The following is a 17,382-nucleotide window of genomic DNA, read 5'->3' on the forward strand; positions in this document are numbered from 1 at the left end:
CAAACCCCTCACCAGATTTCTTGCCCACCTCTGGACACGGTGACTTCATGATCTCAAAGGTCCTTGCCAACCTAGTTAGCACTAGTCTAGTCTAGTCTAGTCTAGACTACTCTGCTCTATGCTATTCATTCACTCTTGGTTCTATCAGTTCATAACCTGTGAGAAGAGACCACCCCCAAGCTCTCCAGTGTCCTTTAAGGGAGCTGTGAAGAGCAGTGAGGTTCCCCCTCTGCCTCCTCTTCTCCAAACTAACCATCCACAGCTCCCTCAGTCGATCCCCACCAGATTTGTTCTCCAGGCCCTTCCCCAGCTTCCCTGCCCTCCTCTGCATGGGCTCCTGCACCTCCACATCTCTCCTCCATTGAGGTGCCTATGTGGCTCAAGGCCTCAACCAACCTGGCCTTGACCACCTCCAGGAGGGACTTACAGGTCCTGTAGGATGCTTGAACCCAAGCACCAGCACCAAGTGCCTGCATCCCGCTCCTCATCTTCATGGTGGGGATGGCCTTGAGGAACTCTGGGTCCAGGCAGTTTTTGCTGGAAGATGGGAAAAAAAACCACATTGGAGAATGAGGAAGTGAGATGGATGGAGGCCTGCCTAGCCTGGCTTGTGATGCTGAGCCCACTGCCACATCCACTCCCCCGGCCCCTGCTCTTACCCAGCTTCTTTTTGGCATCCTCAAAGGCTTCTCCGAGCTGAGCAGGGCATTGGGCTTGGGGAACTGGAAGGGGAAGGACTGGATGCCATCAGATTTGGTGGTGCTGAGATATACCTTGTAGGGGGAAGGCCATGCTGTAGGACAGGGATTGCTTCTTGCGCTGCTATCCTGGTGCTGGTTACCTGGGACAAGACACCAATGCCCACCTGCCTATAATCTCCATTCGGGTAGTTCTGGACAGCAATAAGGGGCTCCTCAGAGCCTCCTCTTCTCCAGGCTAATCAACCCCAGCTCTCTCAGAGTCTCCTCACAGGGCTGGTGCCCCAAACCCCTCACCAGCTTTCAACCCCTTCTCTGGACACGATCACTTCAAGATCTCAAAGGTCTTTTCCAACCTGGTCTATTCTACTCCGTTCTATTCCATCCTATTCCATTCTATCCTATCCTATCCGATCCATTCCCTCTTGGTTCTATCACTTCATTTCCTCTAAGAAACCACCCCCAGCCTCTCCACAATGTCCTTTCAGGGAGCTGTGAAGAGCAGTGAGGTTCCTCCTCTGCCTCCTCTTCTCCAAACTAACCATCCACAGCTCCCTCAGTCCATCTCCATCACATTAGTTCACCAGGCCCTTCCCCAGCTTCCCTGCCCTCCTCTGCACCCGCTCCACCACCTCCACATCTCTCCTCTTTTGACATTCTAAGGTGGCTCAAGGCCTCACCCAACCTGGCCTTGACCACCTCCAGGAGGGACTTGCAGGTCCTGTAGGATGCTTGAACCCAGGCATCAGCACCAAGTACCTGCATCCCGCTCCTCATCTTCATGGTGGGGATGGCCTTGAGGAACTCTGGGTCCAGGCAGATTTTGCTGGAAGCTGGGAAAAAAACAACTTTGGAGGATGAGGAAGTGAGATGGATGGAGGCCTGCCTAGCCTGGCTTGTGATGCTGAGCCCACTGCCACATCCACTCCCCCGGCCCCTGCTCTTACCCAGCTTCTTCTTGGCATCCTCAAAGGCTTGCTCAAAGCAGAGCCTGGCATCGCATTGGAGAACTTGAAGGGGAAGGACTGGCTGCCATCAGATTTGGTGGTGCTGAGCTCCACCTTGTAGGGGGAAGGCCATGCTGAAGGAAAGGGATTGCTTTCTGTGCTGCTATCCTGGTGCTGGTTACCTGGGAGAAGACACCAATGCCCACTTGCTTACAACCTCCCTTCAGGCAGGTCAAGACAGCAATAAGGGTTTCCTCTGAGCCTCCTCTTCTCCAGGCTAATCAACTCCAGCTCCCTCAAATTTTCCTCATAGAGCTGGTGCTCCAAACCCCTCACCAGCTTTCCTGCCCTTCTCTGCACACAGTGACTTCAAGATCTCAAAGGTCTTTTCCAACCTGGTTACTTCTAGTCTAGTCTATTCTTTTCTATTCTGTTGTCTTCCATTCTATTCTTTTCTATTCTGTTGTGTTCCATGCTATTCTATTCTATTCTGCTCTGCTCCGTTCATTCCCTCCCATTCAGTACTACCTCCCAGGTAGTTCCCATTCATTCTAGTTAGTCAAGTCTAGTCTAGTCTAAACCATTCTATTCTATTCTATTCTATTCTATTCTATTCTATTCTATTCTATTCATTCCCTCTTTGTACTATCACTACATCATCTGTGAGAGGAGACAACCCCCAGCCTCTCCACAACGTCCTTTCAGGGAGCTGGGAAGTGCAGTGAGGTTCCCCCTCTGCCTCCTCTTCTCCAAACTAACCATCCACAGCTCCCTCAGTCCATCTCCATCACATTAGTTCACCAGGCCCTTCCCCAGCTTCCCTGCCCTCCTCTGCACCGGCTCCTGAACCTCCACATCTCTCCTCTATTGAGGTTCTAAGGTGGCTCAAGGCCTCAACCATCCTGGCCTTGACCACCTCAAGGGAGGGACTTGCAGGTCCTGTAGGATGCTTGAACCCAAGCACCAGCACAAAGTACCTGCATCCCGCTCCTCATCTTCATGGTGGGGATGGCCTTGAGGAACTCTGGGTCCAGGCAGTTTTTGCTGGAAGCTGGGAAAAAAACAACTTTGGAGAATGAGGAAATGAGATGGATGGAGGCCTGCCTAGCCTGGCTTGTGATGCTGAGCCCACTGCCACATCCACTCCCCCGGTCTCTGCTCTTACCCAGCTTCTTCTTGGCATCCTCAAAGGCTTCTCCGAGCTGAGCAGGGCATTGGGCTTGGGGAACTCGAAGGGGAAGGAGTGGGTGCCAACAGCTTAGGTAGAGCTGAGATGCACCTGGTTGGGGGAAGGCCATGCTGAAGGACAGGGATTGCATCTTGTGCTGCTATCCTGGTGCTGGTTACCTGCGAGAAGACACCAATGCCCACCTGGCTATAATCTCCCTTCGGGTAGCTCTGAACAGCAATAAGGGGCTCCTCTGAGCCTCCTCTTCTCCAGGCTAATCAAGCCCAGCTCCCTCAGAGTCTCCTCATAGAGCTGGTGCTCTATGGTGCTGGAGGGATGGAGGCCTTGCCTATTCTGGCTTGTGATGCTGAGCCCACTGCCACATCCACTCCCCCGGTCCCTGCTCTTACCCAGCTTCTTCTTGGCATCCTCAAAGCCTTCTCCGAGCTGAGCAGGGCATTGGGCTTGGGGAACTCGAAGGGGAAGGAGTGGGTCCCAATAGCTTAGGTAGTGCTAAGGTTCACTTTTTGGGGGAAGGCAATGCTGAAGGACAGAGATTGGCTCTTATGCTGCTATCCTGGTGCTGGTTACCTGGGACGAGACACCAGCCCCCACCTGGTTACAACCCAAATTCGGGCAGTTCTAGACAGCAATAAGGGGCTCCTCTGAACCTCCTCTTCTCTCAGCTAATCAACCCCAGCTCCCTCAGATTCTCCTCATAGAGCTGCTGTTCCAAACCCCTCACCAGATTTCTTGCCCACCTCTGGACACGGTGACTTCATGATCTCAAAGGTCCTTGCCAACCTAGTTAGCACTAGTCTAGTCTAGTCTAGTCTAGACTACTCTGCTCTATGCTATTCATTCACTCTTGGTTCTATCAGTTCATAACCTGTGAGAAGAGACCACCCCCAAGCTCTCCACAGTGTCCTTTCAGGGAGCTGTGAAGAGCAGTGAGGTTCCCCCTCTGCCTCCTCTTCTCCAAACTAACCATCCACAGCTCCCTCAGTCCATCTCCATCACATTAGTTCACCAGGCCCTTCCCCAGCTTCCCTGCCCTCCTCTGCACCTGAACCTCCACATCTCTCCTCTATTGAGGTTCTAAGGTGGCTCAAGGCCTCAACCATCCTGGCCTTGACCACCTCAAGGGAGGGACTTGCAGGTCCTGTAGGATGCTTGAACCCAAGCACCAGCACAAAGTGCCTGCATCCCGCTCCTCATCTTCATGGTGGGGATGGCCTTGAGGAACTCTGGGTCCAGGCAGTTTTTGCTGGAAGCTGGGAAAAAAACAACTTTGGAGAATGAGGAAATGAGATGGATGGAGGCCTACCTAGCCTGGCTTGTGATGCTGAGCCCACTGCCACATCCACTCCCCCGGCCCCTGCTCTTACCCAGCTTCTTCTTGGCATCCGCAAAGGCTTCTCCGAGCTGAGCAGGGCATTGGGCTTGGGGAACTCGAAGGGGAAGGAGTGGGTGCCAACAGCTTAGGTAGAGCTGAGATGCACCTGGTTGGGGGAAGGCCATGCTGAAGGACAGGGATTGCATCTTGTGCTGCTATCCTGGTGCTGGTTACCTGCGAGAAGACACCAATGCCCACCTGGCTATAATCTCCCTTCGGGTAGTTCTGAACAGCAATAAGGGGCTCCTCTGAGCCTCCTCTTCTCCAGGCTAATCAAGCCCAGCTCCCTCAGATTCTCCTCATAGAGCTGCTGTTCCAAACCCCTCACCAGATTTCTTGCCCTCCTCTGGACATGGTGACTTCATGATCTCAAAGGTCCTTGCCAACCTAGTTAGCTCTATTCTAGTCTAGTCTAGTCTAGACTACTCTACTCTATTCTATTCATTCACTCTTGGTTCTATCAGTTCATAACCTGTGAGAAGAGACCACCCCCAACATCTCCACAATGTCATTTCAGGTAGCTGTGAAGAGCAGTGAGGTCCCTCCTCCACCTCCTCTTCTCCAAACTAACCATCCACAGCTCCCTCAGTCAATCCCCATCAGATTTATTCTCCTCCTCTTCTCTCGGCTAAGAACCCCCAGCTCCCTCAGTCTCTCCTCAAGGGCCTGTGCTCTGAAGTCCTCACCAGCTCTCTTGCCCTTATCGAGACACATTGATTTCATGATCTCAAAGGTCTTTTTCAATCTGGTTAGTTCTGGTCTAGTCTAAACCATTCTATTCTACTGTATTAATTCCCTCTTCGTCCTATCACTTCATTACCTGTGAGAAGAGACCACCCCCAAGCTCTCCACAGTGTCCTTTCAGGGAGCTCTGAAGTGCAGTGAGGTTCCCCCTCTGCCTCCTCTTCTCCAAACTAACCATCCACAGCTCCCTCAGTCGATCCCCACCAGATTTGTTCTCCAGGCCCTTCCCCAGCTTCCCTGCCCTCCTCTGCACCGGCTCCTGCACCTCCACAACTCTCCTCTATTGAGGTGCTAAGGTGGCTCAAGGTCTCAACCAACCTGGCCTTGACCACCCCCAGGAAGGGACTTGCAGGTCCTGTAGGATGCTTGAACCCAAGCACCAGCACCAAGTACCTGCATCCCGCTCCTCATCTTCATGGTGGGGATGGCCTTGAGGAACTCTGGGTCCAGGCAGTTTTTGCTGGAAGATGGGAAAAAAAACCACATTGGAGAATGAGGAAGTGAGATGGATGGAGGCCTGCCTAGCCTGGCTTGTGATGCTGAGCCTACTGCCACATCCACTCCCCCGGCCCCTGCTCTTACCCAGCTTCTTTTTGGCATCCTCAAAGGCTTCTCCGAGCTGAGCAGGGCATTGGGCTTGGGGAACTGGAAGGGGAAGGACTGGATGCCATCAGATTTGGTGGTGCTGAGATATACCATGTAGGGGGAAGGCCATGCTGTAGGACAGGGATTGCTTCTTGCGCTGCTATCCTGGTGCTGGTTACCTGGGACAAGACACCAATGCCCACCTGCCTATAATCTCCATTCGGGTAGTTCTGGACAGCAATAAGGGGCTCCTCAGAGCCTCCTCTTCTGCAGGCTAATCAACCCCAGCTCCCTCAGAGTCTCCTCATAGGGCTGGTGCCCCAAACCCCTCACCAGCTTTCAACCCCTTCTCTGGACAAGATCATTTCAAGATCTCAAAGGTCTTTTCCAACCTGGTCTATTCTACTCCGTTCTATTCCATCCTATTCCATCCTATTCCATCCTATTCCATTCTATCCTATCCTATCCTATCCGATCCATTCCCTCTTGGTTCTATCACTTCATTTCCTCTAAGAAACCACCCCCAGCCTCTCCACAATGTCCTTTCAGGGAGCTGTGAAGAGCAGTGAGGTTCCTCCTCTGCCTCCTCTTCTCCAAACTAACCATCCACAGCTCCCTCAGTCCATCTCCATCACATTAGTTCACCAGGCCCTTCCCCAGCTTCCCTACCCTCCTCTGCACCAGCTCCTGCACCTCCACATCTCTCCTCTATTGAGGTTCTAAGGTGGCTCAAGGCCTCTACCATCCTGGCCTTGACCACCTCAAGGGAGGGACTTGCAGGTCCTGTAGGATGCTTGAACCCAGGCATCAGCACCAAGCACCTGCATCCCGCTCCTCATCTTCATGGTGGGGATGGCCTTGAGGAACTCTGGGTCCAGGCAGTTTTTGCTGGAAGATGGGAAAAAAAACAACTTTGGAGAATGAGGAAATGAGATGGATGGAGGCCTGCCTAGCCTGGCTTGTGATGCTGAGCCCACTGCCACATCCACTCCCCCGGTCCCTGCTCTTACCCAGCTTCTTCCTGGCACCCTCAAAGACTTGCTCCGAGCTGAGCTGGGCATCAGGCTTGGGAAACCCGAAGACAATGGCCTCAGTGCCATCAGATTTGGTGGTGCTGAGCTCCACCTCACTGGGGGGAAGGTCATGCTGAAGGACAGAGTTTGCTTCTCCTCCAGCTCCCGATATATGGCAGCCATCTGGTCCTTGATCACATCATGCAGGCTCTGAGGAGGGGGACAACATTTCAGGTCTCAGGGATGGGCTACAACCAGCCACATGCCTGGTTAGGACCCCATCCATCCCCCTGCATCCTTCAGAAGCTGTCCAACCCCACTTTGGCTTTCAGGCTGGTGGGATCTTGGGGGTCTGAGTGCACACTCGTGGCCTTCAGCCCTTTCAGAGGTTCTCTCTCTCCCAGAGGACATCCTGGTAAGGGTGCCAGGGGCCAGCGTCATGGCCACCACACGACACTGCCCTCATCCATCCCCAGGCATCCTTCAGAGGCTGCCCCAATCCTCCTCTGGCATTGGGGTTGGTGATCTCTGAGCACTGGGTTTATGCTGGGATGGGACACTCCAGCAGGCAGGGGCAGACCTTTGACAATGTCCCACTTCCTCCAGGGGCAGCTTCCAGAGCGGTTTGTCCTTGCTGGCGGTGTCGATCACGCTGGCCGACGTGTGCCTGGGAAGCAGAGGGAGGCTTGGCTGAGCTGCACTCACATCCCAAACGCCTTCAAAGTCCATCCCAAGCGGTGAGGACCACCCTAAGGAGCTGGTGGGTGCCCTCCCTCCCCCAGGTGGCACTCACAGGCTCATGGAGCTGCGGCGCAGGGACCCCGCCTTGCGCTTCAGCGGGGTGCAGACCAGCAGGTCGGTGAAGAGGAAGAAGGAGCTCTCCTTCTTCCCACCCACTGCCTTCTGCAGAGCAGCAGGAGGCACTAAGGGGTTAGTACCCAGCCCCTGCCACTACTGGAAGTGCAACCCAGCCTCACTTTCCCCAGGCGTGGCTTTGGCCTGAAGTAGGATGGGGACATGGGTGCCATGGCCACAAAGGCAAAGTCACAGAGCTCCACTCACAGGGAAGCATCAAGGCCATGGCAACATCAGGCATGGGCACAGTAGGACTTCCACAGGTTTCACCTGGAGCCTCCCTATCCACCCCCAACCCAGGGTACCTCTAGGTTCTTCCCTGACTGCTCCCAAACTCATCTTGTCTTCCCCCACACTTGGGGAATTTTATATTGTCCACATCCTTCTGTCATCCATCCACCTGTCCATCCTTCTGTCCATCCATCCATCCATCCATCCATCCATCCATCCATCCATCCATCCATCCATCCACCCACCAACCCATCCACTCTTCTATCTTGTCTATCCATCCATGCATCCATCCATGCATCCATCCATCATTCCATTCTTCTGTCCATCCTTCCATCCATCCACCCACCCACCCATCCATCCATCCATCATTCCATTCTTCTGTCCATCCTTCCTTCCATCCATCCATCCATCCACCCATCCATCCACCCATCCTTCTGTCCACCAATCCATCCATCTCTCCATTCTTACACCCATCCATCCCTGCTCAAGTGCCCTTGTGGCTCTCTGTTGGATTCTCTCCATCAGCTCTCTGTCTCTCTTGCACTGGGGAGCCCAGAACTGGACACAGGATTGCAGCTGTGGTCTCCCCAGGGCAGAGCAGAAGAGCAGAAGAACCTCCCTGGCCCTGCTGGCCACACTTCTCTTGCTGCACCCGAGGATCCCATTGGCTCTCTTGGCCACAAGGGCACATTGCTGTCCCCTGCAGCACTTGCTGCCCACCAGCACTCCAAGGTCTTTCTCCATGGAGCTGCTCTCCAGCAGGGCAGCCTCTAACCTCTCCTGGTGCCTGCTGTTACTCCTCCCCATCAGCGATGCCATGGCACCCCCAAGCAAGCCCCAACTGTGCTGCCCTGGCTGCTGGGGATGGAAACCAGCTCCATGCAGGAGAGGTTTGCCAAAGAAACCAGCCTTGCAGCTTTGGCCACCACCAGCGTGGTCTTTGTAACCTCCCAAGGGGCCACCAGCTCCTGAGAGATCATCATCACCTCGCATGGATGCCTCCAATGTATCACTGCAAGTGTTCAAGGAGAGGTTGGATGGTGCTTTGCAGAGCCTGATCTACTGGAAGATGTCCCTGCCCATGGCAGAGGGGTTGGACTTAGATCATCAGTGCCAAGTGGTGTCCCTCAGGGGTCTGTACTGGGACCTGTGCTCTTTCAATTTTTTTAGCAATGACAGAGAGAGGGAGATTGAGGCACCATCAGCAGTGTGCAGGTGGCACCAAGCTGAGTGGGGCTGTGGATCCACCAGAGGGACAGGATGGCATCCAGAGGGGCCTGGACAGGCTGGAGAGGTGAAGCCCAGGTGAACCTCAGGAGGTTCCACAAGAGCAAGTGCAGGGCTCTGCCCCTGGGCTGGAACAATCCTCACTAGCAATACAGACTGGGGGAGGAGGGCAGAGAAAGCAGCCCTGAGGGAAAGGACCTGGAGGTGCTGGCGGGGGAGAAGCTGGCCAGGAGCAGGCAGTGTGAGCTTGCAGCACAGAAGGCCAAGGGCAGCCTGGGCTGCATCCAAAGCAGCGGTGGCAGCAGAGCCAGAGAGGTGATTCTGCCACTTTGCTCTGCTCCGGGGAGACCTCACCTGGAGTGCTGTGTGCAGCTCTGGAGCCCTCAGCACAGCCTGACCCAGCTGGGAAGTCATGGCAGCACGACCTTGGGGGCCACATCTGGTGCATTCCTGGTGGGATTTAGGATGTTTGGATCCAGCAGGGTAGATGCTGTGGATCAAACCCTGGACCACTTCACCCAGCAGCCTCTCTTGGGCAACGGCTCAGAGCTAGCAGGAACAGCAGGTCCTCTGCAAGGCTGGGTGGGAAGCTCTGCTGGGAAAGCCCTTTCCCATGGGAAGGGCAGGGATGGTGCCCTCAGCAATCTGCAAGGAATGCAGGATGGGGAAAGTCTTCTGAACCTCCTTGACACCTCCCCAGCCTGACCTGTACGAGATGCCAGTGCCCTTCAAGGATGCTGGAAGGATCATGGAGATGATCAGTGAGGACAGGACCCACCTGGAGTGGCTTCAAACATCTCCATCCAAGCTGGCAAACCTCCACCCCAAGGATGAGCTTGCTCAAGCTGATGGTAGATATCTCATGGAGACCCAAGTCAGAAGAGCCAAACCCTTCCTGAGGCCCCTAACCCACTTCACCTGCCCTACGGTGGCCCAGCTCCTCCATCAGGAGAAGGGCTGGGCTGTGCCACACATCCCACCCACTATGAAACTAGGGGAGCAAGGAGCAGATGGGCAAGAAGAGCACAGAGACAGCTTCCACCTCAGCACACAGGGAGAGCAGGCAGGGCTTGCTCATGTACCATCTGGCTTGGATGGAAGATCATGCTCCAAGGTAGTCCTTGCCCTCGGTAGCCACCATGCTACGTGCCACCAGGCCACACCATGATGGATCCAAGCACCTGGTGCCAGCTGAGATGGGGAGCTGGGGGCATCTGGAGCCCTGTGACTCTCTCCCCAGAAAGCCAGATCCCCCTGGTTGCACCGTGCCAGGACATATCCCATGGGCAAGGGTTTGGGCCTTCCATTCATGCCCACCATGGCCTCCATTCATGCCCACCCAGTCCCTCCAGTGGGGAACCACTGACCCCCAGCACGGCTGTCCCCTCCAACCAGCCTCCTGTCCCACCTCAGAGGAGGGCACAGCCCAAGGGACAGCCTCCACCCACGCCAAGATCATCAGGGGCACCACCAGACCCTAAACCTTGCCTGGATAAGCCCCAGAGCTGGGCTCCTCTTGCACCCCCAAGCCAACATCTGCACTAGGAGCAGCCTCAAAGGGTCCTTCCCTCCTGCAACAACATCTGGTAGAGCATCTCTGGGTCCACCATGGGAAAAGCCTGGCTGGGGGTTGGGATTGAGGTCCTCAGGGCCATGCCCAGCAGATGTCCTGCAGACACTGCTTTCTAGGGAGCAGAGCAGAGCTCTGCTCCTCTCGGTGTTTCCACTTGCAGACATGTGGTTGGACAACCCACACCTAAGCCAAGCCTGACCTAAGTCTCCAGGGCACTGATCACCATCAACCTGAAACACCTTCATTAACATCTCAAACGTGGGGTGGGCCCTGGGGCCAGGTTGCTCCAGGGGGAGCTTTGGAACCAGCTTAGTGAAAACAATGTACAACCCAGGACTGGAGAAGAAGCCTCAGCCCATGGCTGAAGATGGTAAAGTTGAGCAGAGAATGGGGGGGGGCATGGGTACTGGGGGTGTAAAGGGTCTCCCACCATGGCAGGGTCATCAGCAACCAGGAGATGAGGTTGCCGAAGAGAGCTTTGGGAGGGGGCTGGCGTCAAGCACTGGAAGGGGCTTGTGGACACACCACCTGCCAGGTGACAACCCACCAGGAACGTTCCAGGCTTCGTTTGGGGGGACAGATGTGACCCCTACACCCCACTGCTGCCACCACTGCCACCCTGATGCCCACCGCCCCCCACCAGCCCGCGCTGCCACCCCTTCCCAACCCACTCCTGTGCCACCTCGGTGCTGGCAGGGGACCCACAGCTTGAGGGCTGCGACTTGGGGGGGACGGGGCCAAGCAAGGGAGGGCTACACACCACGAGGCATTTGGGGCGGGGGGAGGGGAGGCAAGGGGAGGGGAGGGAGTCACCTCCCCCGGCCCTGCCACCTTACCTGCATCAAGGTGCGCAAGGACTCCACGTAGGACTGCTGGCTGTCCAGCAGCGTCATGATGACGTGTTTCCTCGTGTCCTACCCGGGAAGGAAGGGGGGACAGAAGGACAAGATGAGGGTTTGGGGGGCGGGGTGGGGGGGTGGTGACACGACGGCACGACGGAGAGGAGCAACCTAGTGGCCGTCGCTGGCTCGCTCGGGGCGGCTGCGAGGTCCGGGAGGCGGCCGGCTGGCCTCCAGCTCCCCCCTCTGCTCCCTCTCCAGCCCGATGGAGGAATCCGGGAGGATTAGCAAGTACATGACACCGAGCGTACAGACACTGCCTGCTTTCCTCCTCGGCAGCGTCAGCAGCCCGCCCCGGAGCTCACAGCCCTACACGGCTCGGGCCCGACGCCCTCCGGCTCTCCGCGGGCGCCTTGGCTCGGAGCGCTCCCCTAGGAATTCACCTCCCGCCCCAGCACCCCGGCGCCGGGATGCGGACCCCTAGCCAGGGGATTCGCGGGGTGCTGGAGCGGGATGGAGAGGGGCTGAGAGAGGGGATGGTTTGTCAGCCCTTGGGAAGCAGGTGGCTCGGGGTCTTGGTGCTGAGGCTTGGAGACCCACCTTGAGTGCAGCACCCAAGGGCAGAGCAGCCTAGGGGGAAGATGCTCCAGAGCACAGGCTCTAAGACACCCCAAAAGTGTGGGGCGCAGAGATGCTCCAAAGACTCTGAATGTAGACATGCCCCAAAAGTGTTGCGTGTGAGATGCTCCACAGACCCTGAGGGCTGTGAGACACCCCAAAAATCTGCATGTGGATCTGCTCCACAGACCCTGAGGGCTGTGAGACACCCCAAAAATCTGCATGTGGATCTGCTCCACAGACCCTGAGGGCTGTGAGACACCCCAAAAATCTGCATGTGGATCTGCTCCACAGACCCTGAGGGCTGTGAGACACCCCAAAAGTATGGAGTAAAACCATGCCCCAGAGACCCTAGGTGTGAGATCCCCCAAAAGCTCTGGGCGCAGAAATGCTCCAAAGGCCTTGGCTTCAGAGACACCTCAAGGGTCTGGATGGTGTGGCTTCTCCAGAGACCCTGGATGTGACACCCCAAATGTTTTGGGTGCAGAGGGCCTCTGCTGACCCTAGCAAAGGAGACGATGGTCCCAAGAGCTGGGTACGTGTGGTGGTTTAGGCTGGGTGCCGGCCCGGATGCCACTGCACAGGCCACACCTGGGATGTTCCCAAAGGGGGCCCACAACACACACAACTCCCAAATGGCATCTGCTGACCCTTACACCCTACACCTTTTCTACCTCACAGGAACTGCCTTGGCCTCATCAGGAGAAGCAGGCAGCTTCTTTGCTCCCACTCCACCTGGCCACAAATGACACGGCAAAGACTCCCACTCTTTCACTAACACAGGCAAAAGCCAACCAGACTTCTGAACCCACCTGAAGACTGAGGAATCACACTGGAAGATGCTCCAAGGAATTTCCCCTCGCTCCCCAGCAAGCCCCAGGCAGGGTGTGAGAGTAGGGTTCTCCTCCAGACGCCGCTGCCAGTGCCATGCCAGCCTCTTGTGGCTCCTGTGAAAAAGGCAGGAGCATCAACAACAGCTGCTGCTCACACAGGCACAAAGCTGTCCCCCAAGTGGGAGATTTTGCTCTTAAACTTATGAACAGAGACTTCTGAGCCCCCCCCCCCCACCATGTCTTCCTGCTCAGGCGTCCGAGTGACCTGTGCTCTGGCTTTGGGGGACCTTTGCTAGAAGGTGGAGAGGACCCTGGCTCCTGCTCTCCTCCCAGTGCATACTCAGCCTGGCCATGCACCGTCAGCACAGCACCTGAGAGAGGACGTTTTGCCTCACAGGCTCCTCTTCTGTCCCCTCTGCCTTTTCCAGCCTGTCTGTCCCAAGAGGGAGGACAGCAGCAGCAGAAAGGGAGCTCCTCTTTCCCACCCTACGTGCGGGAAGACGAGAGGCCTACAGCAAATGCTGACAAGAAACTGGCTACAGCATCCCCCGGATGGGCCTGAGGAGCTCTGGTACCTCAGGGGCTGTCAAGAGAACTGTTCCCAGTGTCTTGTGTGGGCACAAAGAGAAAACATTTGCCCTTACAGTTCTAAATCCACTTGCAGGCTCCTGATGGTTTTCCCGCTCATCTGATAAAACTCCATAAAGGACTCTTTAGCTGTCTTCTCAAAGGCCAGTTGCCGCTCGGTCTCCTTCTGCCTTCTCCGGGCCCTCTCCAGCTCCTGCTCCAGAGCTTGACTCTTCTGCTCCAGCTTTATAATCTTTAAGGAGCTGGAGGCTTCAAGCAGTTTCAGGGCATTGCCTGCAGATGCCTCCAACTAAAAGAGAAGAGGTAGCCTTTTACAGCTTCCCTCCATGGCACCAAAGCCACCAGGCTGCCCAAGAAAGCAGATGCCCAAGAGAAGACACCTCACAGACGGGGCCACAGCCACACACATCCCACGGGAACATAACTCACCTGCTCAATCTTCTTCAGAAGCTTCATCTCTCTTCTCCGTGCCTGTGCCTTCTGCTCACACTGCTTCCTTTCAAGAGTCACAAGCAGCCCTTGCAGCTCCTGATTCCTGGCTGCGAGCTGCTGGCATGCCTGGGACTCCAGCTGCAGCTCCATGGTCAATTTGCCTATCTGAAGTGGGGAAAAAGCAGCCTGCCTTAGGCACAGGGGTCTGATGCCTACTGTCACTCACCTGTCCTTCTTGGCCATTCAGAAGCCTGACAGCTCTTAGAGCAAATGGCTGATGAGACACAGGCAAGCAAAAGAGGACTTTCCTTCCCCCAAAGGCTGCTGCCAGGCAACTCGGCACCAGCCGAGCGCAGGCACCCGGAGAGGAAAAACCTTGTGAGGCAACAGCCAAGCCCAGAGACGCCTGGGAGTGCCTGGGGTGCAATATGGCATCATGGCCACGGCGGCTGGACAGTGGTGGAGCAGAAGTGAGGCTCCAAAGAGCATAGCTGCCTCACTCCTGCCCACCCAGATGCTGCCCCCAGGCTACTGCTTTGCCCCTCAGAGACTTTGCATACCTTGTCCCTATCTTCCTTCAGCTCTTCTTTCAGGCCACTGCAGGCACAGGCAGAAGCACTGGAGGTTTCTGTTAGCTGCAGGCGACTGAGGGCAGGCTCAGGGTGTCCTGGCAGCTGTCCCCCTCTTCTCTAGGGAAACAAGAAATGTCATTGCTTATTAATGAAGGTGTCTCTATCCAGGCACATCAAGAACTGTCTCAGCCTGTCCTCCCAGGGGTACAGCTGCAGCCCCAATCATCTTTGTGGTCCTCCCCTGGAGCTGCTTGAGCAGCTCCATGTCTGATTTGTGCTGGCAGAATCCTTCCCCTTCACCCGCTGCTGCTGCCCACGCTGCTTCTGGTGCACTCCAGGATGCCACTGGCTCTCTGCGCTGCAAGTGCGCATAACCAGCGCCTCCCAGACACCAACCACTGACCGCAGCTCTGCAGTCTGTCTAGACAATTCCTTCCCCACCCACTGGGCCACCCCTAGAAAGCCAGGTCTCTTCACTCTACAGACAAGGATGTTGTGTGGGACAGCGTCAAATGCTCTGCATGAGCCCAGGGCGCTGACAGTAGATACACAGACACACACGTCCAGAGGCAGCAGTGTGTCTCAAGGCTTGCCCAAACCTTCTGCAGCACCCCCACCCCCACAACAAATCTGGGCAGTGCTCCCCTCTCCTCTTCATCTACTCTCTCGGCCTCACACGCACAGGCATCGCTCACCTGGCCTTCTTGGCCACCCTGCTGCAAGTTGCTCAGCTGCTGGCGGAGGGAGAGGTTCTCCTCTTTCAGCTGAGCCACTTGGTGCTGCAGCACTGCTGCCTTCTTCATCCTATCAGCTTGCTCTTCCTCTTGCTTCTTTTGCTGAGCTTCCAGCTCCTTCGCCATCCTCTTCAGCGCTCTTTTTGCCTTCCCCAAAGCCTCTGTCTTTTCCTGGAGTGCTTTATGCAGCTGGCTCACCTCACCTTCCAGCCTGCTCACATTTATGTTTACATTCTCCCCATGGAGTTGAAGCAGGCCCTTGCTGACTGCATTCCTGTCCACGATGCTCTCACTCAGCTTCTCTTCAATCTGAGACAACTGCTCTACATGTCTCTGCAACTTGGCAGCCTGCTCAGACATCCACAGCTGGGCACGGTGCGGGTGGAGCTCTGTGGCGCACTCCTCTACAGGAAAACCATGTAGTTTGGGAATCAGAGTGAGCTTGGACAGCCCCATGATGCCTCCAGTGCCTTCCCAATCACCTGGCTTCCAGAGGCACCCTTAGCAGACACACACACCGCAAAGCCTTGAGATCCCAGCCAGCCCCCTACCAACACGCAGCTGGTTTCCAGCTTGGGAATGTGGTTTCCTGCAGCACACAGACCTGTCCCACGTGCCAGGGAGATGTCGCCAGGTGCTCAGGAACCAGCCCCAAAGGAAGCAGTGTCTACAGAATCCTGCTCTCCTTGGACCGTGCCTAGCAGAGCATCTTTGCCCAGCATCATCAGCACCCCCACACCACCCTTCCCGGTCTCCCAGCTCCACAGCAACCTACCGAGAGGGCATCTGACAGCCTCGTCCCCACGGCCTCCTTGCGGCTGCACAGCGCTGCCTGCTGCGCTCACAGCAGGGGCAGCCTTCGTCTCTCCAGCAGCTCCCGCTGCACACAGAGCCCAGCTCGGAGCAACCTCTGCCCTCTTCCCCTGCTCCCGGGGCTCCACAGCCCGTGCTCTGCAGCTGTCAAGAGAGAAAACACAGCCCCGTGGAGGCCCGACCACGGCCCTGCTCACAGACCCTTCTCACCCGCCCGGCCCAGAGGGAGCTCCTGCAGAGGAGGAGGAGCCACAAGCCGCGGGGCAGGACGAGAGCCCCGGAGGCTGCCACCCAGCGCCTGCCTGCCTCTGCCCCAGCCCCACTACCTGCGCTGCTTGTGCTGGCTGCTGCTGGCATGCTCCTGGCCCTCAGGCTGCAGCTCATCTCTGCCGCTCCCACAGGGCATGGGGCTCACCCGGGCCGTCCTGCGCCGCAGGAACCTCAGGACCCTCTTCATGGTGATCGGCAGCAGCACACGGGCAGCTTGCTGCGGGCTCTGCCACCACCACAGCCACCACTACCACTCCTCCCACTCCCACACCACCAGACCCACGCAGAACAAACCTCACCACCACCACCAAACCACAACCACTCCACCAAACCACACCACCAGGACCTCTCCACCAAACCACACCTCCACAACCACTCCACCAAACCACACCTCCACAACCACTCCACCAAACCACACCACCACAACCACTCCACCAAACCACACCTCCACAACCACTCCACTAAACCCAAACACCTCAACCACTCCACCAAAAACACACCACCACCAACTCACCACCACACCTACAGCACCAAAGCCACCAGACCCACACCACCAAAACCACTCCACCAGACCCACACCACCTAAACCACTCCACCAAAACCAAAGACCAGAACCACTCCACCAAACCCAAAGACCCAAAACCACTCCTCCGAACCCAAACAACCAAAACCACCGTCCCAGAACCACACCAGAAGAACCAAACCACCAAAGCACACCACCAACGCACTCGCCTAGCACACTCAGCACCGCCAGGTACCGAGTACACAGACGGTTGCCAAGGTGCCACAATTCAGGAACCCAGCTGTGACATCAGCAGGACCCTGGCTGAGGCCAGCAGCAGAGGCCAGTGGCTCAACCCAGCTCCTTCCTCGGCCCTTTGCGCTGTCCCTGGAGCCCTGCCGATGCCTCTCAGAGCATCCCCCCACACCTCGGCATCCCTTCCGGCACGCCCTGCACCGTCGGTGTTCTGCCATTTTGGGGGGGGGGGGCTCCTCAGGAGCCTTTTCCCATAGCTTTCACCAGCCTGAACAACCCAACTCTCTCAGCCTGTCCACACAGTAGTCCTCAACTCATTCCTGTCTTCTCCTCTGGAGCAGCCTCCACAGGTCCCTGTACAAGTGGCAGCAGTTACTGACTCATCCCAGCTCAGGGGTGTCACAGCCGAGGAGATCCAGGCCTGATGGAGAGCACTTTGCAGCTCTTGGCACTGGTGCTGCTAAGGAAGGAGCTGGAGGTCTCCCTTTG

At 56.5% G+C, this 17,382-nt stretch overlaps 1 protein-coding gene across 2 annotated transcripts; it reads right to left on the reverse strand.

Moving 5' to 3' along the window:
* Nucleotides 1-1,510: 1,510 nt before the first annotated feature.
* Nucleotides 1,511-16,285, reverse strand: LOC137456852 (centrosomal protein of 131 kDa-like). Of its 2 annotated transcripts, none has more exons than XM_068168521.1 (11): nt 16,193-16,285; nt 15,829-16,010; nt 15,015-15,457; nt 14,308-14,436; nt 13,745-13,912; nt 13,372-13,604; nt 12,707-12,841; nt 11,274-11,351; nt 7,132-7,218; nt 6,549-6,761; nt 1,511-1,524 (listed from the first exon to the last, which is right to left on the reverse strand). In XM_068168521.1, exons 1-8 carry the CDS (start codon nt 16,270-16,272, stop codon nt 11,327-11,329), a joined length of 1,395 nt encoding a protein of 464 aa, XP_068024622.1. In that variant the 5' UTR covers nt 16,273-16,285; the 3' UTR covers nt 1,511-1,524; nt 6,549-6,761; nt 7,132-7,218; nt 11,274-11,326. The 2 variants fall into 2 exon arrangements, with proteins under 2 accessions (XP_068024622.1, XP_068024621.1); XM_068168520.1 differs by lacking the exon at nt 1,511-1,524 and adding an exon at nt 3,977-4,087.
* Between the last annotated feature and the right edge of the window lie 1,097 nt (nt 16,286-17,382).

The sequence above is a fragment of the Melanerpes formicivorus genome, unplaced genomic scaffold (genome assembly GCF_026170545.1).
Source record: "Melanerpes formicivorus ecotype bairdi unplaced genomic scaffold, bMelFor1.0.p_v2 SCAF_141, whole genome shotgun sequence".
Classification (NCBI taxonomy): Eukaryota; Metazoa; Chordata; class Aves; order Piciformes; family Picidae; genus Melanerpes; species Melanerpes formicivorus.